The 24,959-nt window shown below is 37.5% G+C and overlaps 2 protein-coding genes across 3 annotated transcripts in view; one reads left to right on the top strand and one right to left on the bottom strand.

Moving 5' to 3' along the window:
• The window catches only part of LOC107725430 (collagen alpha-1(XVII) chain-like), a 19,362-nt gene extending 1,886 nt beyond the window's left edge, over positions 1 to 17,476 (top strand). Inside the window, exons 2-48 of the mRNA XM_016534671.1 lie at positions 1,080 to 1,140; positions 1,369 to 1,419; positions 1,617 to 1,724; positions 2,191 to 2,424; positions 2,544 to 2,591; positions 2,689 to 2,718; positions 3,170 to 3,217; positions 3,512 to 3,652; positions 3,887 to 4,060; positions 4,255 to 4,326; positions 4,432 to 4,506; positions 5,113 to 5,166; positions 5,528 to 5,632; positions 5,804 to 5,857; positions 6,067 to 6,084; positions 6,198 to 6,251; positions 6,356 to 6,391; positions 6,488 to 6,523; positions 6,619 to 6,681; positions 8,102 to 8,137; positions 8,719 to 8,790; positions 9,001 to 9,027; positions 9,160 to 9,195; positions 9,366 to 9,401; positions 9,481 to 9,561; positions 10,221 to 10,256; positions 10,363 to 10,446; positions 10,530 to 10,607; positions 11,687 to 11,737; positions 11,818 to 11,880; positions 11,955 to 12,014; positions 12,171 to 12,197; positions 12,330 to 12,374; positions 12,510 to 12,587; positions 12,674 to 12,721; positions 12,972 to 13,100; positions 13,182 to 13,289; positions 13,374 to 13,481; positions 13,571 to 13,687; positions 13,774 to 13,878; positions 13,965 to 14,108; positions 14,197 to 14,337; positions 14,563 to 14,748; positions 15,868 to 16,029; positions 16,136 to 16,216; positions 16,332 to 16,412; positions 16,594 to 17,476. Coding sequence (XP_016390157.1) covers positions 1,086 to 1,140; positions 1,369 to 1,419; positions 1,617 to 1,724; positions 2,191 to 2,424; positions 2,544 to 2,591; positions 2,689 to 2,718; positions 3,170 to 3,217; positions 3,512 to 3,652; positions 3,887 to 4,060; positions 4,255 to 4,326; positions 4,432 to 4,506; positions 5,113 to 5,166; positions 5,528 to 5,632; positions 5,804 to 5,857; positions 6,067 to 6,084; positions 6,198 to 6,251; positions 6,356 to 6,391; positions 6,488 to 6,523; positions 6,619 to 6,681; positions 8,102 to 8,137; positions 8,719 to 8,790; positions 9,001 to 9,027; positions 9,160 to 9,195; positions 9,366 to 9,401; positions 9,481 to 9,561; positions 10,221 to 10,256; positions 10,363 to 10,446; positions 10,530 to 10,607; positions 11,687 to 11,737; positions 11,818 to 11,880; positions 11,955 to 12,014; positions 12,171 to 12,197; positions 12,330 to 12,374; positions 12,510 to 12,587; positions 12,674 to 12,721; positions 12,972 to 13,100; positions 13,182 to 13,289; positions 13,374 to 13,481; positions 13,571 to 13,687; positions 13,774 to 13,878; positions 13,965 to 14,108; positions 14,197 to 14,337; positions 14,563 to 14,748; positions 15,868 to 16,029; positions 16,136 to 16,216; positions 16,332 to 16,412; positions 16,594 to 16,637 — 3,720 coding nt within the window. The 5' untranslated portion in view covers positions 1,080 to 1,085 and the 3' untranslated portion in view covers positions 16,638 to 17,476. The remainder of the gene's footprint in view (positions 1 to 1,079; positions 1,141 to 1,368; positions 1,420 to 1,616; positions 1,725 to 2,190; positions 2,425 to 2,543; positions 2,592 to 2,688; positions 2,719 to 3,169; positions 3,218 to 3,511; positions 3,653 to 3,886; positions 4,061 to 4,254; positions 4,327 to 4,431; positions 4,507 to 5,112; positions 5,167 to 5,527; positions 5,633 to 5,803; positions 5,858 to 6,066; positions 6,085 to 6,197; positions 6,252 to 6,355; positions 6,392 to 6,487; positions 6,524 to 6,618; positions 6,682 to 8,101; positions 8,138 to 8,718; positions 8,791 to 9,000; positions 9,028 to 9,159; positions 9,196 to 9,365; positions 9,402 to 9,480; positions 9,562 to 10,220; positions 10,257 to 10,362; positions 10,447 to 10,529; positions 10,608 to 11,686; positions 11,738 to 11,817; positions 11,881 to 11,954; positions 12,015 to 12,170; positions 12,198 to 12,329; positions 12,375 to 12,509; positions 12,588 to 12,673; positions 12,722 to 12,971; positions 13,101 to 13,181; positions 13,290 to 13,373; positions 13,482 to 13,570; positions 13,688 to 13,773; positions 13,879 to 13,964; positions 14,109 to 14,196; positions 14,338 to 14,562; positions 14,749 to 15,867; positions 16,030 to 16,135; positions 16,217 to 16,331; positions 16,413 to 16,593) is intronic.
• LOC107725454 (STE20-like serine/threonine-protein kinase) overlaps positions 17,190 to 24,959 on the bottom strand; it is a 52,464-nt gene continuing 44,694 nt past the window's right edge. Inside the window, exons 13-19 of one of the 2 annotated variants that reach the window (XM_016534699.1) lie at positions 24,128 to 24,220; positions 21,331 to 21,460; positions 20,607 to 20,731; positions 20,322 to 20,510; positions 20,105 to 20,230; positions 19,846 to 19,959; positions 17,190 to 18,885 (exon numbers count right to left, since the gene is read on the bottom strand). In XM_016534699.1, coding sequence (XP_016390185.1) covers positions 18,739 to 18,885; positions 19,846 to 19,959; positions 20,105 to 20,230; positions 20,322 to 20,510; positions 20,607 to 20,731; positions 21,331 to 21,460; positions 24,128 to 24,220 — 924 coding nt within the window. In that variant the 3' untranslated portion in view covers positions 17,190 to 18,738. The remainder of the gene's footprint in view (positions 18,886 to 19,845; positions 19,960 to 20,104; positions 20,231 to 20,321; positions 20,511 to 20,606; positions 20,732 to 21,330; positions 21,461 to 24,127; positions 24,221 to 24,959) is intronic. The other variant, XM_016534700.1, reaches the window with a different exon arrangement.

The raw sequence follows: 24,959 nt of genomic DNA, 5'->3' as shown, positions 1-24,959 counted from the left end.
ACTTAGAGTATATATATATATATATATATATATATATATATATATATATTCCTTCTTATTTATTCATAATTATTGCTTTTTATATGCTTCTATCAGCCCGTTGCTCTCCTGAAATACTTATTAATTTGTAAATGGAACAATCAGATTTCTTTATATCTTGTTTCTGTGCGGGACTGCACCAAAGTCTAGAACCCAGACTAAAACAGTATCTGTATGATATTAATGACAAATTATGGGTCCATTTTATTGATTATGAGATGTTTTTAATGTTTAATTGTTTTATTCTAAACGTCACAGTAGATGAAGTGGGAAAAAGTTGGGTTAAAATCTGAACTGATTCTGAAGTCCCGGCTGAAAAGCCCTGCACGGACAATCACCATTAGCAAATAAAGGCATTATTTGTCTGTGGGGGACCATTCACTGTGCTTAGCTTTTTCATGTATTGTGGTTTGCAGGGAAACAGTAGCTGGTCTTGCATTTGAAATTGAAGATGTGAGGAGGGTGGGGTGGTGATAAATTGCTTTACTCTCTCCACTGTAAATATGAGACTGTAGTTGTACTTGCTAGTCTTTTGTTGGAGCAAATAATTACCCCTTAGGCATTATTTTTCATTAATGTTGAATATGGGTATGTGTCATTTATAATTAATTTTTTGATGTGGAATGGTCTGCAATTATATAACATCCACACCATGAAATCTGAGTAGAATCTGCCAGGAAGGCGAAGAAATCCTTTTATTAGTGTGCATGCAGTTAACATTTCTTGTTAAGACTTGTTGTTGTGAAGGACAAAGACAGTAAAACACATCATCTTGTAAAAACAATTTATTGTGTAATTTCATACAGCAATATATCACAAATTAAGTATAACTGATTAAATAAGTTTATGTATAATATTAATACATAATATGCATAATATGTATTGCAGCTCTTCTCATCCAGTACTATCCCACAGTTCAGCTGTAATAGAAACACCTTAATGCTCAATCAATATAGTATATATTTCATTATAGTAGACTGATTCTGCTTCGTATCACACTCATTTGAATGATCTGTAATTGTTTTGCTACATTTATTTAGCATGGAATGGATGATTTAAGACAGCAAAGAAACTATTCAGGAGGAAGTTCAGGAGATAGAGGTAAGGGTGTTTGATTAGCTTGAGCTTATCAATTTGCTGTGAACCTGAACCAAAATCTTTTGTGAAGATCTTTTCATTGTGAAGACTGTGCCACCTAGTGATTCTGTAATGTTACTGAGAAGCTTGATTATTATATTGATGAAGTGAGAATGTTTTATTCAGCTATATTATTTTTGAATTTCAAAGCAAGAACTGTTCACATTTATAAGACATGTTTTATGAAAACAGGCATCACGGAAACAACAATCTCTACTACTAGAATTACATCTTTACCTCCACGTAAGTTACCCCTGTTCACCCTCCCATGTACAGTTGTATCTGTTCTCACTGTCTTATTTATTCATATTCAATGCCTTGTTTCTCTACTGAATTTGTGCATCATGGGAAAATTCATACTGTGGCTGTAACTTGAGCATCTTTTTCAGTATGAGGTCAAAGTGGACATTGCTGTAATTTACTGTGCTTTAACCCCACAGGAGGCTTCAGTGCATCCGCCAACAAGGGCATGTCAAGCACTTCTGGGTCTTCTGGCCTGGAGAAGAACATTTTGACTCAAAACAACAGCAGTCCTTTTTTCTCATCCTGTAAGCCAATCAAACATTATTTTTGAAGAGCTATACTCTATAAGAGCTATACTAGGGGAAGTCGTGGCCTAATGGTTAGAGAGTAACCCAAAGGTTGCGGGTTCGAGTCTCGTACTGGCAGGGATTGTAGGTGGGGGGAGTGAATGTACAGCGCTCTCTCACACCTTCAATACCACGACTGAGGTGCCCTTGAGCAAGGCACCGAACCCCCAGCTGCTCCCCGGGCGCCGCAGCAAAAATGGCTGCCCACTGCTCCGGGTGTGTGTTCACGGTGTGTGTGTGTGTGTGTGTTCACTGCTGTGTGTGTGCACTTTGGATGGGATAAATGCAAAGCACTAATTCCGAGTATGGGTCACCATGCTTGGCCACATGTCACTTTCACTTCAGTTTTTCACTTCACTCTATATGTTTAATATATCTCATATATCTGTAAATGGCTAAAATTGTCCCTGCGTCTGTGTCTCAGCATCTGTGGGTGTGAGTGCAGGTGGGTTCGGCTCTAGATCAGGGGAATATCTGGTAGAGGAGACAACTGTGAGCAGGAAGACAGGTGGTGCCTCTGGAGTTTTCGAGAGTGTCTCTGGATCGGGAACAGGGTCGAGGGTGAGATCCAGCTCCACTGATGGCATGAGAAGAACGCAAGACTCCCCTTTGTTTGTGGAGAGGAAAAGCAAAACTACTCATTCACGTCGTTATGATGGTTAGTCACAGCTGAGACACCTTAAATAAATAAATAAATAAAATATTTTTTTAGCATTTTTAGTCAGTTCTTCATAATTAGCTACACTAGCATGTAATAATTTTTTTTAACTTCAACAGGAAGCTCAAGTGACAGCTCATCCCCAGAAATAAAAAGAAAGGACTATGGTAAGACACTCAGACAAATGCATGTTTTATATGATGGTGACAAGAAATTTGTTTTGGAGACAAAAAACAGCTTTTATTTTAATTGCTCTGTTTCCAGGTTCAACAAGAGGAAGGAGTCAAAGCAGGGGTGAGATTATTATTTACACTAATGCAAATAGTATAGAAATTACTTTGCATAGGATAATCATCTTTACTGTACAATGATATTATCCTTATAACTTCTTTACTACTTTGTCACTGCGGAAAATTGTTTCCTACAGCTGTGTTCCTGTTCTGTAGTAGCTAAGGCCTATTAGTTCCCGTTTTTCCCTAGTAATTAATAAAATAATCTCCACTCAATTCAATATTCAATAGCTATGGAATTTGAAAAGTAGTAGGGGAATAAACTGGACAGTGTGCGGTAAGGTCAATAGAAAGTAAACATCGCCAAGTTGCGTTCAATGTTTCTCAACACTGGTTCCTGGACATTATTGATCAGTTACATATTTAAATATATGTGCTAAATATATGTGTTGGTGTTGAAATAATGTTGAGATAATTATTAGTTAAAAATATGTCTATCTGTGTTACTGTTTTAGAGACGGAAATCAGGACCAGGCTTCAGAGTGCATCTCCCTCCACTAGATGTATGTTATCCCTCTATTTCTTTCTAATTCAGTTGTCTTAAGGATTCACATAAATAGGCTATAATAATAATATAATTCGATTTTTTTTAACTGAATGAAACTAATATGTTGAGAAATGTTTAAACAGCCCCGTTAAAACTTGAGGAATCAAACAAATGTAGCCTATACAGTTTTTTTTCTTCTCAGAGGCTCAAGGAAAAGCTATAGGTTGTTGAACGCCACAGCGGACAGTAGTATGAGATAGTGAACCTGAAGGCACGTTTAGACACGACTAATACAGTGCTGCTGCTACAGGGACAGAGCTGGATGATGTGAAGAAGCTGCTGAAGGGATCACGATCGGCCAGCGTCAGCCCCACACGATCTCCCTCCTCCTCCCCTCTCCCTATACCTCGCAAGGCCAGCACCTTAGACACCAAGATCTCCACCAAGCAAGGTATGGAAAGCTGGATTAGAAGAGCTCAGGGCGTTGACATATCATGCGTTATTAGTAAAGCTCACATAGCCTATTAGTAAAGATTTTATAGTAGTTAACACTCTTTACCACACCTATGGTGTGCAGAGCCTATTTATTTTCATGCACAAAAAAAATCAAATTCCTCAGTTCATCCGTGCATAGACATATTGTGTTCAATTCCAAGGCGTTAAGACTTCCTTTCAATTTTCTCAGTCGAGCAATATGACACCACTATTCTTGACGCTGACCTGGCCTCATACACATGGAACAGCTCCACACTGCCCTCTACAGTCTCCACTGGTACTGCTTACGGCTTCAACAGCAACACCAACAACATGTCAACGGGAGCTACTCTTGTTAACAGCACATCACCATCCTCCTTATCAGGTCTGCGCAGTTGAACACTGATTTACTAAGCTGACCTGATAATAAAGAGAATTTATCAAGTCATCACCAATATCACTCTATTTTCTGTTGTATTATAAACAAAACTAGCCTACTAATACATCAAAACATTCAGTTGAAGGCAAGGTCCTCCAACAAATATATTAGCTAAATACATGTTATTTCTTGACTTACAGTGTATGGCTACCACAACAATTTAGCTCCTGCGAGTGGAGTTCTAACTTCCAGTGGAGTTAACACACACTCAGGTATCCTCTGAGGTGTAAAATATTAAATAATTGTGATGACATTGCTTTGACAAATGACAAGTTAATAACATTCCTTGTAAGCATGTTCAATTGTTTATGTTTTAGGATATGGAGTGCAGAAGAATTATTTGACAAGTCCCAGCAGCACTCTTGGTGTTGGCACAGGCATCTCCACCACAGGTGTTTGTTATATTTTTTCTGTACATCATAGCTCAACAACAAACCCAATGTGAGATGTGAGAGAGTTTTGGGACAGTTGATAGAATCGTCACTTGCTCTGTCGCCCAGTGCTGAACTGTCAAAGTAGTAAACAGTGTTCTGCTGTTTAAATATGTTACAATGTTAACATAAATGAGGTTTTGGTGAAATTGCATGAATAGAGGCTTAGAGGCAGCAGTTAGGATGGAATGAAAATAATCAACAAATCAGTATGAGTTTTCACTGTATTTCGTTGTGTTTTCAACCAAAAAAAAACATTTGATGAAAATTGTAAATATAACATTATATACTTTAAATACACTGCTGTTCAAAAGTTAGTGGTTGGTAAGGTTTTTGAGAGACATCTCTCACCAGGGCTGCATTTATTAGATCGAAATAAAGTAAAACAGTAATTAATAATAATTAATTTATTAATAATATTACTGTACAATTTAATATAAATAACTGATTTCTATTTTAATTATACTTTAAAATGTATTATCATCATATGATAGCAAAACTCAGCCTTAACAGTTGTGCAGAATGAAGTCTTAACAGATTTCATTGTTTTTTGATGTGCATCTCTAGGTCCACCAGGAATGCCAGGACATCCAGGAAGAGAAGGACAAAAAGGAAGTGCAGGTACCTGAAACATTAGGCAGCACTTTTATTTTGTGGGAAAATCATTCACCATCATTAATTCTGTGTTTAAATCACAAAGTAAATTAACAAGTATCGCAAAAGATAAGGCCTAGAGGTTAAGGTTTAGAAATACAGTCCATAAATGCTGCATTTGACAGGTGCTAATACTGTAGCACTAACAAATAACTTTAAATAGTCAATTCTTACAATCCAGTTGACAGACTAGTCCCTACCTACATTCAAGATACATCTCTTCTGTGAACACTTGACTCAGTCCTGTTAATGCTCTTAGTTCTTTTGAAAAAAATAATGAACCTTTTCCAGATGTTGCCTCATCAAAACTTTAAAATGTGTATGACAGGTGAACGTGGTCCAGAAGGACCACCAGGTTTCAGAGCAAGAGATGGTCAGCCTGGACCCCGTGGAGAGCCAGGACCCCCAGGGGCCGGAGAGAAGGGTGAAAGGGGTAAGATACTGCATACTTTGAGAATATGGCTCTTGAAACATGATCCTAGCATTTAATTTTTAGTATTTCATTCATTACAATTTAGGGTTCTCATACACAACGTAAATTTAAGAATAAAACTGCTGTTTTGATCTCATTTACAGTGTGTCTGTGTATCTGTTTTCTCTTCAGGTATTCCTGGTCCTCCTGGCTCTCCTGGTCTTGTTGGTCCACCTGGGCCTAAAGGTCAGTACACAAAAAGCAATTTATATAAAGGCTAATACTTATTATATTCAGTGAAATTAGCTGTACAGAATCATTTGAGATTGGCAAATGAAATGCATTGGCATAAATATATATATACTTAAATATGAATGTTTACATAATCATTAAGCAGTAATGCAATATTTGCATGTGTTTGATCTTTGTTCTCTTTTTGTTTGTTTGTTCAACAGGTCCCAGTGGTTTACATGGTAATCAACTCTTTCTTTACCAAAAAATATTTTCGTGACATTTTGTAAATTTTTTGTGTTCTAAAATAATGACATTAAATCTGTAACAAAAAAATAAAATGTTTTCTGTGTAGGTGAACAAGGCCCTCAAGGCTTCAGAGGTGAACATGGCCCTGCCGGTGCTAAAGGTGTGTATCACAATGAACACTTGGTGTGTTTTCATATAGCATTACAGTACGTATATGAATAAAATCCTAATGTTTATAAAAAATTTAAAAAAAATTCTTTCCAGGTGATAGAGGACTTCCTGGTCCACCTGGAATTAAAGGTTTGTAGCTAATTATATGTCAGCCTGACATACAGTATCCAGTTCTTCATTATAGTCAATGTGAATTCATGTAAAATTGTGTATGTGTTATGTCAGGTGATCATGGTGATAGAGGAGAAAATGGATTGTCAGGTGTGTATATTTGGACTGAGCCATAAGAACTTTATTCATTTGTGCCATGTTTACAAATATTTGATTCATTGTTAAATCTCTGTACCCTCTATCAGGTGCTTCTGGTGCTGCAGGACGACAAGGGCCACCTGGTGAGAAAGGAGCTAAAGGATCAGCAGGTGATTCATCTGTAGGAACAGACACAAACCTGAGAATTTGGACTTTTTGCCATTTTATTATTAGAACAGGGAGAGAACAGACATATTTGGACTGAGCCATAAGAACTTTATTCATTTGTGCCATGTTTACAAATATTTGATTCATTGTTAAATCTCTGTACCCTCTACCAGGTGCTTCTGGTGCTGCAGGACGACAAGGGCCACCTGGTGAGAAAGGAGCTAAAGGATCAGCAGGTGATTCATCTGTAGGAGCAGACACAAACCTGAGATTTTTGGCTTTTTGCCATTTTATTATTAGAACAGGGAGAGAACAGACATGTGATAGGCAGAAAAGTGTGGCGGGGAATCAGCAAATGACTAATTGCCAGGGTCCAATTCAGGTTGCCTGTATACTGTATATCAGCACTATATGCATACAGTTCAACATCAGACAGAGCTATATTTTTAACCATGATGTGTTGGCCATCAACACCAAAAAAAATGTAGTTTCAAATAAATGCTGTTCATTCTATTCATCACGGTTTGCACAAAAATATTAAGCAGCATGACTGTTTTCAACATTGCTAATAATAAGAAATGTTTCTTTAATGCCAAATCAGCATAGTAGAATGACTAAAGGACACTGAAGACTGGAGTAATGGCTGCTGAAAATTCATCTTTTCCATTACAGGAATACATTGCCTGTTAAAATGTAATGAAATAGAATAAAGCTTTTTAAAACTGTAATAATGTTTCACAATATTTTTGTATTTTTGACTTCTTTCAAAGTCATTAAAAAATCTTACCGACCCCCAAAAATTAGAAATGTAAAGTCTCAAGTATATCTAAATGAATGGAAAAAGGCCAGAATTTGTTTGTGGCATTTATTTGTTTTCCTAAAACTAAATCACGGTTTGCACAAAAATATTAAGCAGCATGACTGTTTTCAACATTGCTAATAATAAGAAATGTTTCTTTAATGCCAAATCAGCATAGTAGAATGACTAAAGGACACTGAAGACTGGAGTAATGGCTGCTGAAAATTCATCTTTTCCATTACAGGAATAAATTGCCTGTTAAAATGTAATGAAATAGAATAAAGCTTTTTAAAACTGTAATAATGTTTCACAATATTTTTGACTTCTTTCAAAGTCATTAAAAAATCTTACCGACCCCCAAAAATTAGAAATTTAAAGTCTCAAGTATATCTAAATGAATGGAAAAAGGCCAGAATTTGTTTGTGGCATTTATTTGTTTTCCTAAAACTAAATCAATAAATAGTATTACTATATTGTATATTCCAAGACTGGATCTGCTTAGTTGGCTGTGGGTGCATGGAATCTATTCATTTAAGCTCTATTATTGTCTGGACCTCTTTAATGCGAATCTTCGATTGGTAAAAAAGAAGTCCCCAGATAGTAATTTTGTCATTTCATTTTAGGGCCTCAAGGACCTGATGGCGAAAAGGGCCAAAGAGGTGAGAGGCATTTTCAGGTTTGATGATTCCAAGCCAAATCATTTTTTTTATTATGTACCTATATCTGCATTTTTATTTTAATCTGTGTCTGTATTCTGTATCATTTTTGCTCATATCTATTGACTTCTTTCAAAGTCATTAAAAAATCTTACCGACCCCCAAAAATTAGAAATTTAAAGTCTCAAGTATATCTAAATGAATGGAAAAAGGCCAGAATTTGTTTGTGGCATTTATTTGTTTTCCTAAAACTAAATCAATAAATAGTATTACTATATTGTATATTCCAAGACTGGATCTGCTTAGTTGGCTGTGGGTGCATGGAATCTATTCATTTAAGCTCTATTATTGTCTGGACCTCTTTAATGCGAATCTTCGATTGGTAAAAAAGAAGTCCCCAGATAGTAATTTTGTCATTTCATTTTAGGGCCTCAAGGACCTGATGGCGAAAAGGGCCAAAGAGGTGAGAGGCATTTTCAGGTTTGATGATTCCAAGCTAAATCATTTTTTTTTATTATGTACCTATATCTGCATCTTTATTTTAATCTGTGTCTGTATTCTGTATCATTTTTGCTCATATCTAGGTGAGCCAGGCTCAATTGGCTTACCAGGAATCAGAGGACCACCTGGACCACCCGGTGATCCTGGGCAACCAGGTATAAAAACATGAACCCTCATTTAATATAAATAAAAAATAGAAAAACATGATCCTCATTTTGAGAAAATGACCTTAATCTGCATGTTATAACACAGTTTCTATCATTCGCCATGTGGTTATACACATTCAAATTACTAAAGTTTAATAATGTTTGAAAAAATAGGTGAATTGTGTTAGATTAAAAAAAAAAAAATTCTCTTTAAATCAGGAATTCAAGGGATTCAAGGACCTCCAGGTAACCTGTCACTTGAACTGCATTCTTTTATGTGCATAATGTATGTTTTACATTTTTATGCAATTTAGATTTTTACAGTTTATCTCAACTATGTATGAAGATATAATGGTCAGCATGTTTCTTTTTGCATAGGCCTACCTGGCAATCCTGGTCAACCTGGAGCTAAAGGTGCTGTATGGTGGCTGTTTTTGTATAATAGACCGTAGGATCAATGTTTAGCTGCCTTTTGAAGTCTTGCATTTTTAGCAATATATTTTGTCTTATTATTGGACATTGGAATCATGTGTGTGCAACTAAGTCTACGAATGTTTAAATAATTAATCTGAAAATGTTCACAGGTGAGACTGGTGAGCCTGGAAGAGTGATCAATGCAGGTAAGACTACATGAAGTATTAAAACACATTTAACAGTCCACTGCGCAGTCAACTTACATTGAGAGCTTTAATTTTACAGCAGGTTCTAGCTCAGTGGCAATCCCAGGACCACCTGGAAGCCCTGGTCCTCCTGGCCCAGCTGGATCTCCAGGACTCTCAGGTATGTTCATAATCTTTATCCTTTTAAAACCCCAGATTACAAAATCTCCTGTTAATCAGTGAAATCACTGTGTGCTTTGTATATTTGAACAATCCAATGAATGACATATGCTTGAACTAATTGCACTGTTTGGGTACATCAGTATATTTATCAGGTGGCTGTTTTTGTATAATAGACCGTAGGATCAATGTTTAGCTGCCTTTTGAAGTCTTGCATTTTTAGCAATATATTTTGTCTTATTATTGGACATTGGAATCATGTGTGTGCAACTAAGTCTACGAATGTTTAAATAATTAATCTGAAAATGTTCACAGGTGAGACTGGTGAGCCTGGAAGAGTGATCAATGCAGGTAAGACTACATGAAGTATTAAAACACATGTAACAGTCCACTGCGCAGTCAACTTACATTGAGAGCTTTAATTTTACAGCAGGTTCTAGCTCAGTGGCAATCCCAGGACCACCTGGAAGCCCTGGTCCTCCTGGCCCAGCTGGATCTCCAGGACTCTCAGGTATGTTCATGTGTCAGTGAAATCACTGTGTGCTTTGTATATTTGAACAATCCAATGAATGACATATGCTTGAACTAATTGCAGTGTTTGGGTACATCAGTATATTTATCATTTGATTTTATCAATCAATGTATGTCTTATGACGCTAGGACCCGTTGGCCCTGCTGGACTTCCTGGTCAGCCTGGTAAATTTGCATTTTTCATCTGGTGTTCCTGTGTAATATTGTATATTAGTAAAATAAAAATGATATTCAAATGACCTTCCATTCATCCACCTTGATTTTTGTGCAGGTCCTAAAGGTTATAAGGGAGATCAAGGAGAACCGGGTATTGCTGTTAGCGCTGGTGAGACTTTGGTTGCAACGCAAGCAGAAAGTGAGTCTTTATTTAAAAGATCTAATTTGAACATTAGGAACTTATAGAAATGCATTAATTTAATACTTGTGTGTCCTTTTTAGGACAGTATGGTTCTGCACATGTTGGTGTTTCTGGACCACCTGGTCCTCCTGGTCCCCCAGGGCCTCCTGGACGTCCAGGTACCATAACATTATACATGAAAGGCTTAAGGATCAGCATCTGATTTTCTTGCCACACACATTGTCTTTTGAATGTGAAATGTAATATTTATTTAATTATTTAGCTATATATCCTCCTGACTACCAGCTATGGAGTTTTGTCCTCTGTAGAGGACATTATGTTTTAGTGATTTCTCTGAGACGTTACATGTCACAGTTTTAAGTCTGGATGTCCTGTACAGAGCACATTCAGGGCTTTCCAGAGATACCAAATGATCAGATGTTTCACCATGACCACTCCCTCTCCTTGGTCTTTAAAAATGGCTGACATTCATTTAGTGATCAAATGTAACACCCTAATGGAAATATGATAATATTTTGTAATTATAATTTAAATCTGATTAATTTTCAAATTGTTTGTCATAAATCAACATCTCAGGAAAATGATATGGGGTTTTAAATCAAAATATGAGCTTCTGTTATGAAACAGGACATCGATTTCATACATGTCCACTGTAGAGGACACCAGGACTTAAAGGATGTTTATTACACATTTTGGGAGACACAACAAATGAATAGAGAAAAAATTAAATATCAATATTCCTATTAAATATGAGATATTATTATGAAAATCTTGCTAATTATTACACCCATTATTTCACTTATTTGTTCATATGTTGCCCCAAAAACACATTAATATGCAAATTAGATACAGTTTATAGATACACTGAAAATTGATTTGTGATTAAAACAAAAATCCCACTGTTTTTGCCTTTTCATGTCTATTCATGTCTTTTTATTTCTTAAAAAACAGGACTTTTTAAAGTCCCGATGTCTTCTACAGAGGACATGGCATAACGTATGAATAAAATATCATTTTTCAAAAATTTTATTTTTCAAATTTTTCTTATGCTCTAAACAATGTAATGACATGACAAAATACTAAAATCACAAAACTGTTTTTTCCTGGTAGTCAGGAGGTTAAATATGTATATATATATATATATATATGACAGAATAGTTTTAAAATGAATGTTATACTTTTAGAGCAGATTATATTTGAACGCATTTAATCCATTTTCACTGTTTACTCCCTATAGGTGATTCTAGACCAGGTCCACCGGGACCACCTGGCGAACCAGGCGCACCAGGTAAGATGAACATTCATGCTTATTTTCATACTTTCCTGTAGTGGCATACTCTTCTCAACTCTTTTGTTACTGTCTCATAGGATATGGCAGACCTGGTCCTAAAGGAGACAAGGGAGATTCAGGAAACTTTGTGCCTAATTCAGGTTTGATTCCAGCATATGTCTGGGTCTATGCATTAAGAGTGTTGTGGTTTCTTAAATCTCACAATTTTACACAGGAACATTTTTTGCGGGACCACCTGGGCCATCAGGACCTCCAGGGCCTAAGGGAGCAACAGGTGAGTCTTACCCAGAACTTGTGTTTAATTGATTCTACTTGTTGGTACCTTTATTCCAGCCTATCACCAGTGAAGACACTATGAAAATGTGATGTCAGAAAGTAGGATACTTAACTATTATCAGATACTTAAATTATATATTTATGTAAATTTCAGGTGCCCAGGGTCCAAGAGGAGACCAAGGTGAGGCTCCATTCTCCAGCCAACACTTCATATTGGTCACAAGAACTGATATAAACAGTAAAACACATAAAGTACTTAGATCACCACGTCTTATAATAGTGCTTTATTTGTCATATGTGACATTTTTTTTAGGGGAACCAGGTCAACCTGGCCTTCCAGGGAGTCCCGGTAGAGTTAGTAAGTTAACCCTATATTTAATTTAGACCCTATAATACTTAATTTGCTTTTCATTAAAATATTGTCAAGAGATTATAGGTTTTTAAGTGCATATAAATAATATGGAAATAATGATTTATTTTTTATTCTATATAGTCTCTGAGTATGGTGTGGCTCAAGGTCCACCTGGTCCCCCAGGACCTCCTGGAACACCCGGACGAGATGGCCGTAAAGGTAAAAAACTTGAATAATGATGAAGAGACATTGTATTCCCGTTCATTAATATCTACAGTACAATAATCTTTAAAATAATTTCCCAGGGGATCCTGGAGTACCAGGTACATCAACATTCCAAGGAGAATCCAGAGGTAAATGTTAATATGTTGTACTGTACGTATATGTTCACCCAAAAATTACAAACCTCATCTCGTTCCAAATCCATAAGACTATCGTTCATCTTTCGTTCAACACAAATTAAGTGTTTTTTTCCAAGTCCTCTAATCCTATTAATTTTTGGGTGAACTAAATCTTTAATATAGCACCATTATTAGATTATCAAATGAGGTTCCTAAAGCAAAACAGTATCGTAACCCTTGTATCACTTCTTGTTGCCTTCAGTATCAGGAGCAGTTGCAGTCGGGCCCCAAGGGCGGCCTGGTCCCCCAGGACCTCCTGGTCCTCCAGGTCATTCTAGTGGATCCCATTCTACTGCAGACTATCGTCGTTACATCATGGAGTATATGCAGAGTGAGTACCTGTTGATTTGGATGATCACACTCCTGCTCCTGAAGTTCATTTTCTCATGAATGTGTGACATCTTTTCCACAGGTGACAGCATGAGGCAGCATTTTTCTGGTATTCAGGGGCCACCTGGTCCACCTGGGCGTTCAGTGTCTGTAGAGGACGTGGCGTCTCGGGTTATCGCTTACATTCAGCGTAAGTTCAGATCTGCTGTGTAATGTTTAATGTATGTCTGTGCGTCCTGCTGCATTTGTGGTAAAATATATCATTTTGATTCAGGCTCTGGAATTAGCGGTAACAGTATTGGCCAAGGTCCTCAAGGACCTCCAGGACCTCCTGGCCCACCTGGAAGTATAAGTGCTGAATACATCATTTCCCTTTTACAGAGTGAGTAAACCATGTCAGACCCGCTTGTGTATAAATGGTCTTTTGAATCTTGAATCTAAGAATTGACCCAGTGACTTTCTTATGCTCAGGTGAAGATGTGAGGCGTTACGTGACTGGCCCTCCAGGACCACCGGGTTCACCTGGCGTTAGTGCTAGTACCTTTAGCGCACAGGAAGTGGCAAACTATGCCATCAGAATGATGAATGGTGTGTCTTTAACCTGAATCTTATTTTAAAGCAGAAATAGATTGAATTCTGTCTTATTAAAGGCATTTGTGAATTTGTGTTTTTAGAGCAGGGGATGACAGGCAGAACTGGACCACCAGGTCTTCCCGGCCCACCTGGGCAGCCTGGCCAGCCAGGTGCTTCCTACAGTGAAATAACCACTCTGCTTCAGGGTATGTACTTGTGTTTTTGCAATATTTTGTTTTATAACATGTAAAGGGTTTCCTTTCCTCATATTCCACTTTGAATGTGTTTGAAGGGTCAGGGCTTAGTGGAAGCGTTGGACGTCCTGGGCCCCCTGGTCCTCAAGGTATACAGGGACCCCCTGGTTTGCCTGGCACCCCAGGAGGCTCCTCTGCAGTCTCTGGTTACAAACTAGAGGACATCCAGCTCTATCTACAGAGTGAGTCCTCTCATGAGTTTTGTTGTACTGTCTGATACACATTTGCAGTTTTGCAAAAAAACTCATTATATGATTCTCTGTTATTTAGAGTCTGGTTTTAGGGGACCTCCTGGCCTACCTGGCCCACCAGGACCCCAGGGTCCTCCAGGAGACACTAGGGGCCTTGTATCATATTCAGGATCTTCTGCACGAGAACAGATCCGTGCTGAGCTGCAGGACTACCTAAACAGTGAGTGTCACTCACCACACACTCTAATTTGGGAAATGACACCTCAGTGTAACTTTACATTGGTGGACGCTTGACTGATTTTAACAAGTGATCTCGCTCCATTCTATATTCTCAAAGTTAAATGCATGACTTTAAACTCTCTGTGTCCTAGATTTGTCTGACCAGTTCCTGGAAACACTTTGTGGTTGTTTGCCGCATCAATAAATAGTCTCATATTTTTTTCAGGTGACACCGTGAGGCGCTACGTTCATGGTCCCCCTGGGCCTCCCGGACCGCCTGGTCAGAAGGGTGAACGTGGTGAAGCCGGACACAGTTATCACAGTGCCAGAAGCCAATACCGCTATGGCTCTGAGATCAGTGAACCAGTGGACTACTCCAATGTTGCACTCAAAGTCACTGATTACATTAAGAGTGAGTACAGTTTCATTCAAGTCTTATGCGCCAGAGTTATATTCATAATAAAGCAGTAAAATTAACTTGACCTTATGATTCCTGAAAGAAATATCCACACTTGCAATGCAGTCTTAGGTATGCTTTGGTTTCCTAGTGCTTCCTAGTCCTTAACAAGTTACTGTCTTTAAGAGTGAGCCATTGAATCATTCATTTAACCAATTTGTTCTCCTCTCTAAGTAGATGCTTCTTTTAAGTAATTATGTCACGTTAAAAAAAGTATGTTCTATATAGTATGAATGTATTCTGGACTTAATACATTCAACTTTTTATTTGTAGGCATTACATAATTGAAGGATTTAATGGGATTGATGGAGAACAGTAGAAAACTCGAATTTATATGAAATCAGTCCATTTTAATTTATTTGCAAGTATTTTTTTTTTTTTAAATATGCACAAATTTACTCTAAATTGGGTGCCTACTATGCAGAAAACAGCTATGTTAATGCTTTCTATCTTGTCACATTCTGTTATAAATTGCATGAATCACAATAGACTATTTTCAATTCAAAACGAAGAAATTTTATATAACTGGATATTACTGATGATCATTTAACATTTTTATTGTGAAATAGATATCATATTTTAAATGTACTTACATCTTACCTCGCACTCTTTCATCGTTAAAACAGAAGCGCTGCACTGGAATTCATGCTCATCTTCTGTGACTTTTTATTGTTTTATGAGTACTGTGAATTTGGAAATATTTATCATTCACATACTGTTCTTTAGTCAACTATATAGTAGGGAAATATGCATATCTGGATGCAGCTGCTATCTGTTTGAGTGAGTCACTGAGACATTCATCTAATCGATTTGTTCAAAAACACTGACTCGTTTGTAATTGTGTGTTGTGTATGATTCAGGTTTGCTGTAATGCGAGTAGCTGGCAGTGTTGTGTCTAATAGTACAAAGCACTGTAATAATAAGCAAATCCATCCTTTTTCCAAAATCCTATGCAGTTGCAGAGATACTGGAGCCAATCCGAGTGTCTTGGGCCATAGTCAGGGAAACACTGTGGACAGATGGTCAGTCCATCACAGGGATAGTGAGCAAATCCATCTTGCTTGTTTCCTTTAGATCAAGGTATACTGCAGGACCTGACAGAGGGATACTGGAGAACACAAGCAGGTAGGATCCAAGGACCCGCTGGGCCTCCTGGTCCTCCCGGGCCACCTGGGTACAGCCGTGTGATTGGTGCCTATGGAAATGTGACGGCTGACTTAATGGACTTCTTTAGAAGTTAGTATCCGCTTTTACTCACATACTCTATCATATATACTGATTAAATATTGAATCACTGTATTTGTCTTGTTTCATTATTCCTAAACATTATTTATCTTTTCAGCATATGGGACCATCCCAGGGCCTCCTGGCAGGCCAGGACCCAAAGGAGACAGAGGATACCCTGGTCCTAAAGGAGAAAAGGGTACAAGTCATGATTCATATAGCCCTACTGGACAAGAAATCGAACTGAAGTGCTGCCTGCTTGAACATGAAAGTGAAGAGCTGTGAATATAAAACTGTTTGTATGTGATCTACAGGGGAATTGGGGAGCTCAGGGATACCCGGCCTTCCGGGACAAAGAGGACCAGAGGGACCAATGGGAGAAAAGGGTGAAAAAGGTTAGAAAACTACTATCAGTCATAGTATACTTGGTTTCTCATCATGTACTGTATCCTAGCATGAAATAATATTCAAGGTTTTTATGTCGTCACATTTATGTAAAAATCATCAAATGATGTATCTTAAGGCAGCGCTGGATCCAGATGTCATTCTGACATGTATCTCTATATATAACTTTAGGTGATTTCCAGACTGGTAGATGGATTCGGACTAGTGGTGTGTAAGGGCACACACATTTGAAGCAGCACACTTTCGTGGATGCACTGACTTTGTAAAGAAACAATACATATCTTTAAGAAGATAAATTCATAAACTAGCCTTTTTTTATGAAGTAATTCAGCTCAGAGGCTTGTTTGGGTCCTATTTTATCAGTTTTATAATCAACCAAATGCATGCAATATTATAATCCATACATTTCAAACAATTTTCAGCTTTACTAGCGTGGGTTGAAGACCCGTCTTAGTTTTCATTATCTAACATTTAATATAGCACTTGAAATGTACTTTCTACCCAGTAGTGGACTTTGTAATTGCCTTGTGTTTTTTTTTGTATTGTATGAATCTTGTCTATGGTGATGTTTGCATTTTTTTTTTAAAAGTAACATGGATGGTACACTAAAAAAGAGGTCTTAAACACTTGAGATTTTTTAGACCATGTGCTGTAATGTGAGTTATTATTACAAGTAAAAAGCCACTGAATGTGTAACAAAGAATGGAGTATGATGTTACTCCTACCCAAACGGTTTCGATACTGAGCTACAAAAAACACCAAACAAATCAAAGAAAATACAATGAGTTTTATTTACAGCATTATTACAGTATACCAATGGACACAAGCGATTAGATACATAAATTGACCTCAAAAAATGAATCAGATATTCCATCAAAGTGCTGCAGGAGGTTAAGGTCACTGTTCAGCAGTATGACACTGGGATATCGGCCCTTTCTTTCTGTCTCTGAACAAGTATCTTGATGTGTAATGCACTGTTTGTGCAAATACTAACTTTTAGAACCAGCCTTTGTAAAATGCATCGTCTATTAAAAAAATTCATGTCTCTGGTAAATTACAGCATTTGGGATTTATTTCAGCATGCAAAAAGTATGAGCACAGCATGTCATATTATGGATAAGATACAGGTGTGTAATTTCTTGCACAAAACGTGTTATCAAAAATAGAGTTTGAATCAGATGAAAAGTCCTCAGCAACAGTGAGAAATGTTCATGTCTTCCCACTGAAACGCTTTTGCAGACTGCAATGGACTAAACACTACTCTACATCTATCAAAGTGTGTCCTTTAATAAAAAGAAAACCTAAACTTCAGATAAACCATCTAGCATGTGCAAGGTCATATTGCCCTTATATATTGATGAAACATGAAAAAGAACTAACAATAAAAACGTTCAACTTCAGTTAAATCCATAAATAACTTTTTAACACCATATATGAAACATTCAAGAAGGCTATGACTTCTAATGTGTGAAATTAATTTGCTCATAAAAAAATTAACTCGGGTACTCTGGACCACAAAGTGACTTGCCAAATGAGAAATGACATCATTGTATACAAATATTTGGGCACTATTTCCTTCATAATGCACTAAAGAGATCACTACTGCATATGTTTTTGTTTTAAAGTGTGCAATGTCATCTTGCGGGTTACATTCCTTGACTGCAAATATCTTTAACCATAAGTCAAATAGTAAAAGAAAAAGTTAAAATGAGTAGTTTGTTTTAAAAGTATCTTTACGTGGACATTAAAAACAGAATAGGCCAGATTCACAGGAGTATTCAAAAAATACAACATATAACAGCTGCTACAAGACCAAACAGTACTGAAGCTTCATTTACTAGCTGTGCAACTTGAACATTTAGAGAATTGAGTGTAACAGTGACTAGTGTGTCCACGTGTTCTGTTAAATGTGACCTCTCACCATTTAAGTGGTATTTTCTGTTTGCGATATTTTGTTTGTTATGGGCATCATGTGACCTCATTAAGGCTTTCTCATGCATGTATCCCTCAAAGACAAGATGATATTGCCTGAGTGTATTCATTGCTAATTTGTGCTAATGTCTCAAGCACAAATTAACGTGACCAGAAGACAACGTACAGAAAACTAAAGTGTTAATCCATTGGATTCAATGTGGCAAAAAAGCATGTCTAGGTAATGCATGAGGTTTGTCCTTCATCACTGTTAGATTCCAACTTTCAGGTATTTTGGAATTTCATATCAACCCCATGCATCTATTCTGATCTCATACCTTTAAAAGGCTAACGGGCTCTTGACTGGAACAGCTCTTCTTCACTTTAGATAAAGCTCAGTGAAGATTAAGAGCCGGAGGAGTGCACACTGGGAATGGGGTAGAATTTAGAGACTCTGCTCTGGGTGGTGGGATTGAGGCATTCGGACTCTCCGCTCATCTTAAAGAAGACTTCCTGTTCCTGCAGTTTACGTGTGAACTCTTCCTCCAGAGCCTAAGAGAGAGCAGGAGAGAATTATAAAGTATGTGTATTTACAAAGAATAGTAGTACACAAAATATGAGATGGCACATTATCATTCCAGAGTACTGTGATCTAATTCTAATATTTTCTTTAAATCTTTAATGATATTTTAATGTTGTTAATGCTGTTTTGAACATGTATTCTGAAAAAAAAAAAAAAACAACGTATCAGTTTCCACAAAATATTAAAAGGGATAGTTCACCCAAAAGTGAAAATTCTGTCATTAATTACCCTCATGTTGTTCCAAACCCATAAGACCTTCATTCTTCTATGGAACACAAATTAAGATATTTTGGATGAAATCCGAGAGCTTTCTGACCCTGCATACACAGCAACGCAACTACCAAGTTCAAGGCCCAGAAAGGTAGTAAGAACATTAAATAATCAGTTAAAATAGTTCATGTGACACCATCGTGGTACTCTCATGAACGTGTGGCAGAGACCGACACGGAAGAGAAGAAATTGTTTAATAAAAATATTTTTTTTGTCTTTTCGCAAAAAAATAAAGCTCGTAGCTTCATAAAATTAAGGTTGAATCACTGATGTCACATGGATGATTTTTAAAGATGTCCTTACTACCTATCTGGGCCTTGAACATGATAGTTGTGTTGCTGTCTATGCAGGGACAGAAAGCTCTCGGATTTCATCAAAAATATCTTAATTTGTCTTCTGAAGATGAAAAAGGTCTTACAGGTTTGAACGACATGAGGGTGAGTAATTAATGACAATTTTCATTTTTGGGTGAACTAACCCTTTAAGCAGCACAACTGAAAACTTGAGTAACAACTGATAAAATTCAGCTTTGCCATGACAGGAATAAAATACATTTTAAAATATACTAAAATGGAATATATATATATATATATAAGGTTTGATTTATATTTTATACGTACTTGAAATGATGAAATGTGAATGAAATGAAAACCGAATACCTTCTTCCTGGGACGAAGCTTCTCCCTCCAGTCTTTCAGCTCCTGACTGTGCTCCTCATCCAGCTCCTTCAGCTTCTGAGTCTCATGCTCAATCAGGAGATGGCATTTCTCATTCTGATGGCAAAAAGACAACAAATCAGATGTTACTACCAAAGATAGAGGGCAGCACAATTTAATTTAAAAGTAAATGCAATCGAAAATGCAGGCACCAACGAAAGAGGTTGAGAGTAAGATTTTATATACAGTATGTGTTACAGACCTGCATCTGTTGAAGTTCTCTGATGTTGGAGTCACACTGCAGCTGCAGGTCTCTCATCTGGTTCTCATGTTTCTGATGCTGATGAAGTCTCTCATTCTTCTGTCTCTTGTCCTCCTGAGTGGCAAACTGCTCGAAATAAAGCAGAAAACACCCTCAGGTTTGAACACAAGCCTGATTCCTCTGATCTTTACCAAAGCTTCCTGACAGAGGGTCTGACCTGTTTGATCTTCTCTCTGTCCTGCTCTGGTGTTCCTGTTCCAGTGATCCGCAGGCTCTTTTTAAACATCGCCATACGGGTCTTGGCTTCACTGCGCTGGATCTTGGGCAGCCGAGCTCTTTCCTGTGCCTGCCTGTTCTTCATCTCCTCTATCAGCCGCTGGTTATAACCCTGCATCTGCTCCATCTCCTGATGACCCGTCGTGTGGGAATAAACATAGTCAAAGAGTGGCTACAAAACATACAAGTCTTTCATTCGTTGAATAGATTGACAGTCACGTCTCACCTTGTCATGCCTTTTGAGGAGCTGATGTCTCTGCATGAAGTATTGATCCTTCAGCTGCTGCTTTAGCAACTGGTGTTTCTCCTGCAGGTGGCGCTCCTCCAGCTCCCACATGGCTGCCTCTCGAGCTGTGGGTTTGTGAGCCAAAGAAAAAAGAGGAAATAGAATGATTCTCAGCCATTAGAACCAGACCGTTCAACTCCATGCAGGTTTAGACATGTTTTGCAGACATGAAGTCATACAGCTCATTACACATCATAGACGGCAAATCTCAACACGTCTGGAATCATTTTCACACGCACGTCTCATCAGATGAGATCTGGACCGCACCTCAAGAGACATACGGCTGGCCTTTATAAGAACTGGAGAACTTTATAATTGGACCCGTCTGAAAATAACACGCAGTTTAGCTCTATTCCAGGTAGAGAGAGCTTTACTGTCTGTAGAAGCAGGTAACATGTTTGGATTGTTTCCTTTGTGGTTGGAGTTGAAAGTGTGACCTAGAAAAACCTATCACCACATATGCGCAGCTAATTTATTTATAATGAACATAACCACAATTTAACACAAAAGGTCTACAGGACTTCCTCATAGCATCAAACAGTGAAGTTTGAAGTGCAACTATTTGAGGACTTACTGCAGGCAAACAAAAACGTTTACACAAATGCTTTACATTATTACTAATGTAAGAATATTTACAGTGGCCACCGTTTATAGAGTGCCTGACCTCTCATGAGCTGCTGCTTGTGGTTGAGACAGTCTCTCTCAATAGTGGCGATCTCTAATTTGTGCTGCTGGATGATCTTCTTCAGAGCTCCATCCAGCTCCTGCTGCTGCCTCTGGAGAAACTCTTGCTCCTAAGAGAGATGGGTGGAGAAAGAACAAGAGAGAGGAAGAAAGGAAGGAGGAGGAGGAATCGGTACAGAAACAACAGGGATTATAAATTAGTAACTGTACATGATAATGCTCCAAGGGGAAGCAGTCAAAAATTATATGAGCACTACCACAGCACTGATAACACTGCATTAAGAGGAAAGTCACACACTTAAACCATTTAACAAAGATAAAACATTTATAACTCATGATAAATGGATAAAGATTTGTGAAAGGAAGGAACTAGAGAACGATACACATAAAGTCACAGTACAGCATAACATAACCTTAAAGGTAGGCCCAGACTGAAGTTTTATCATATTTTCTGTGCTGATTTGGGAGGGGGAATGATCAGGATGGATTAAAACATGATCAAATGTGTATAACAACTTGCTGAAAGCTTAATGAAGTGAACAAACAATTTAATGAACGCAAAAAGTTTGTATACTATCTTTGAAAAGTTTTGGGTTGGTAATATATATATATAAAAAAAAAAATACTGTGAAAACGGCACTATTGTGAAATATTACAATTTAAAATAACTCTTCTTTTAAAATGTAACTTATTCCTCTAATGGCAAAGCTAAATTTTCAGCAGTCTTCAGTGTCACATGATCCTTCAGAAATCATTCTAATATGCTGATTTGGTGCTGCTCATGAAACATTTCTTATTATTATCAATGTTGAAGAGAGTTGTGTTGCTCATTTTTTTGTGGAAATCAATTCTTTGATTAATAGAAAGTAAAAAAAAAAAACTATTTACCTGTATTTGAAATGTATTCACTGTCACTTGATCAATTTAATACATCCTTGACTGAATAAAAAGTATTAATTTCTTTAAAAAAACAAAAATTTTTACTGACTGCAAACTTTAATAGAAAGTAAAAAAAAAAAACTATTTACCTGTATTTGAAATGTATTCACTGTCACTTGATCAATTTAATACATCCTTGACTGAATAAAAAGTATTAATTTCTTTAAAAAAACAAATTTTTACTGATTGCAAACGTTTGAATGGTAGTGAACGAATTTGTACATTTTATAAATTACATTCATTCTAATTCTGTCAAACCTGAGCAGACTTCAGATCCATGTGGGCCTGCCTAAAGGACATGTATAATAACATTGAAATATGACTCAAACAGAGCAATACTGTTGACATATACATAATTTATAAGCTGATACAATAATATTAAATAATAATAATAATAATCAACATAATGCATTTCAAAAGTCACCCTGATCTTCGACTCCTGCTTTGAACTTGGCCTACAGTGGCACATAGAAAAAAGCAGCACAGGTGACGCACAGAAACTTGACTAGAGTTTCAGTAACAGTATGAGAGAGTGAGCGGATAGAAGAGATATTGAGACACTGCAGCAAAACAGTTGACAGCACTCCAAAACAACAGAGCACCTTCCTGCTCGCATGTGCCGTCCACATCACATGCAAACGCTACTACGCTGTTACAAAGGGACGTGCTTCAGTGGAATCGTGTTGAACGTAATCAGATCAGTTCTGCTAGTGTCACTCAGCAAATATATACTGTAATTCAGGTGTGACAAAAGTGTACTGATTCCAGAGAGGCTCACATGAACTTCCAAAGAGAAACTTGCATTTTCGTACTGGGTTGTATATCATTTTATGGCCTATTTTGTCCTGTTTTAAAGTGTGTAAACTAATACTATTTTGATAATTACTAAACTACAAGATAGCTAAACTATTACAGCCGTTACACTGTGAATGTGCATTTGTGTGTGCATCTGCTCTGTATCTTGCGTGATGGACTGACACATGTGAGAGGGTTGAGTCACGAGGAGAGTGGAGACTTACATCCTGCATCTGAGCGTTGAACAGAGCACATGAGGACAACTGAAAAGACTGTATCATAACCTGGGCCACACCCTGTGGAGCAAAACACAGCCAACTCCACCACGTCAGGAACAGGGACACACACCAGCACTCAAGCGTATCGCACGCAAACCAGACACACATCTCACAATATCATCTAGTCTTCTCATTGCATTGCAGTAATCTGTTAGTTTCCTGGTTCACGTGCAGTGAAATGAGTTCTTCCAGATGATGGACGGAGAGCGGGTTTAGCAGCTGGTGAGTCTGAAAGACCACGATCAGTTAGTGCAGCTGTCGTCCTTGACATGCGTGATGAGATGCAGCAGTCATCGTTAGTCTGTTTTCTCCTCGAGATCAATGCAACATCCTATGTGGCCAAAGTATGTGAAGACCCTCCCTCTTCTTAAGCCGGTTTGGCTACTTTAGCTACCCAAATTTTTAACAGGTGCATAAAAATCAAGCTGCATGTTTCAGAGAAAAAGCACTGTGTTCTTTTACACACCAGCAACTCATGATCTGGTGTTTTCAGTTTCACCATTTGCAGCAGATGCTGCATTATATAAACTCATCTCTGCATATGCTCGGAGTTTGGGCCTCTTATAACATAGATAGGAAGTCGATGAGCCATCAGAACAGCCATCAGAAAGTACAGGACAAAGTCTCCATTAACGCCCATGACAGTTTATTTTTCAATAGGAAATCTATGGAATAACCTTGATTTTAGTCAGTCTTACAATTTAAGACCAGAGGGGCAGAAAACAGAAGTGAAAGTGTGTAAGTAGTAGCTGGTAACTAAATTACCTCTTCATGTTGAATGACTGCTAGGTCTTCCTTTAAGCGTTTCATGAGCTCTTTTCTCAAGTGTTTAGGGGACATTCCGACCTCTTGTTTGACCTACAGTGTGAGCATGCAGACTGTTGGGAATGACGGCTTTACTTGCATAGGGTCTGATTATGATTATTAGTCGAAGACTGTCATGCAAAATATGCCAGAAAGGGTTAATTTACTACCATGACGAACGGTTTAGTATTTGCGAGATAATCATCCCCAAACCACTGATGATTTCTGACTGGGTAAGCAGTTAATATAAAGATGATTCCAATAGTCCATGATCAGCTACTACCGGTAAGAGTTGTTCAGAAGCTGAAGAACAGTGAAAGCCCACTAACAGCTGCTAAAATAGATCCCTCTTTTACCTCCACAACCATTACAGCCATCAGAATATAGATCCTTTCAAAGTAATCTCTAAAAGATGCACACTTCTATATTGCTGACATTTATTCTTTTGTGAAGGAAGCTGAACTGTTTTGTCAGCAGGTCATTGTTTTCAGTAGATCAGCATGAGAAGTCAAGCGTCAAAATGTCAAATTGTCAGGAAGCAGAGAGATATTTTGCTGGGGGGGGGTCAAAATTTTTGAACTGACCCTATATTGCCTTCGTTCTCAAAAATGCCAGTCATTATTCAACTGAAAATATTAACACTTACTTTTAGTGACAAACCAATACAGTACATAGACCAACCCAGCATGATTAATCAGCTAAAATGATTTGCATTGGCTGACTGCCATGTCTAAATGGCAGATTAATAAAAGGGATCTTTCCATCCAATGGCTTTTTTTTTTTTTTTTTGAAG

Source organism: Sinocyclocheilus rhinocerous, unplaced genomic scaffold (assembly GCF_001515625.1).
Source record: "Sinocyclocheilus rhinocerous isolate Xijiao unplaced genomic scaffold, SAMN03320098_v1.1 scaffold366, whole genome shotgun sequence".
In the NCBI taxonomy this organism is placed as follows: domain Eukaryota; kingdom Metazoa; phylum Chordata; class Actinopteri; order Cypriniformes; family Cyprinidae; genus Sinocyclocheilus; species Sinocyclocheilus rhinocerous.
This window is presented reverse-complemented; position numbering and strand designations above follow the sequence as displayed.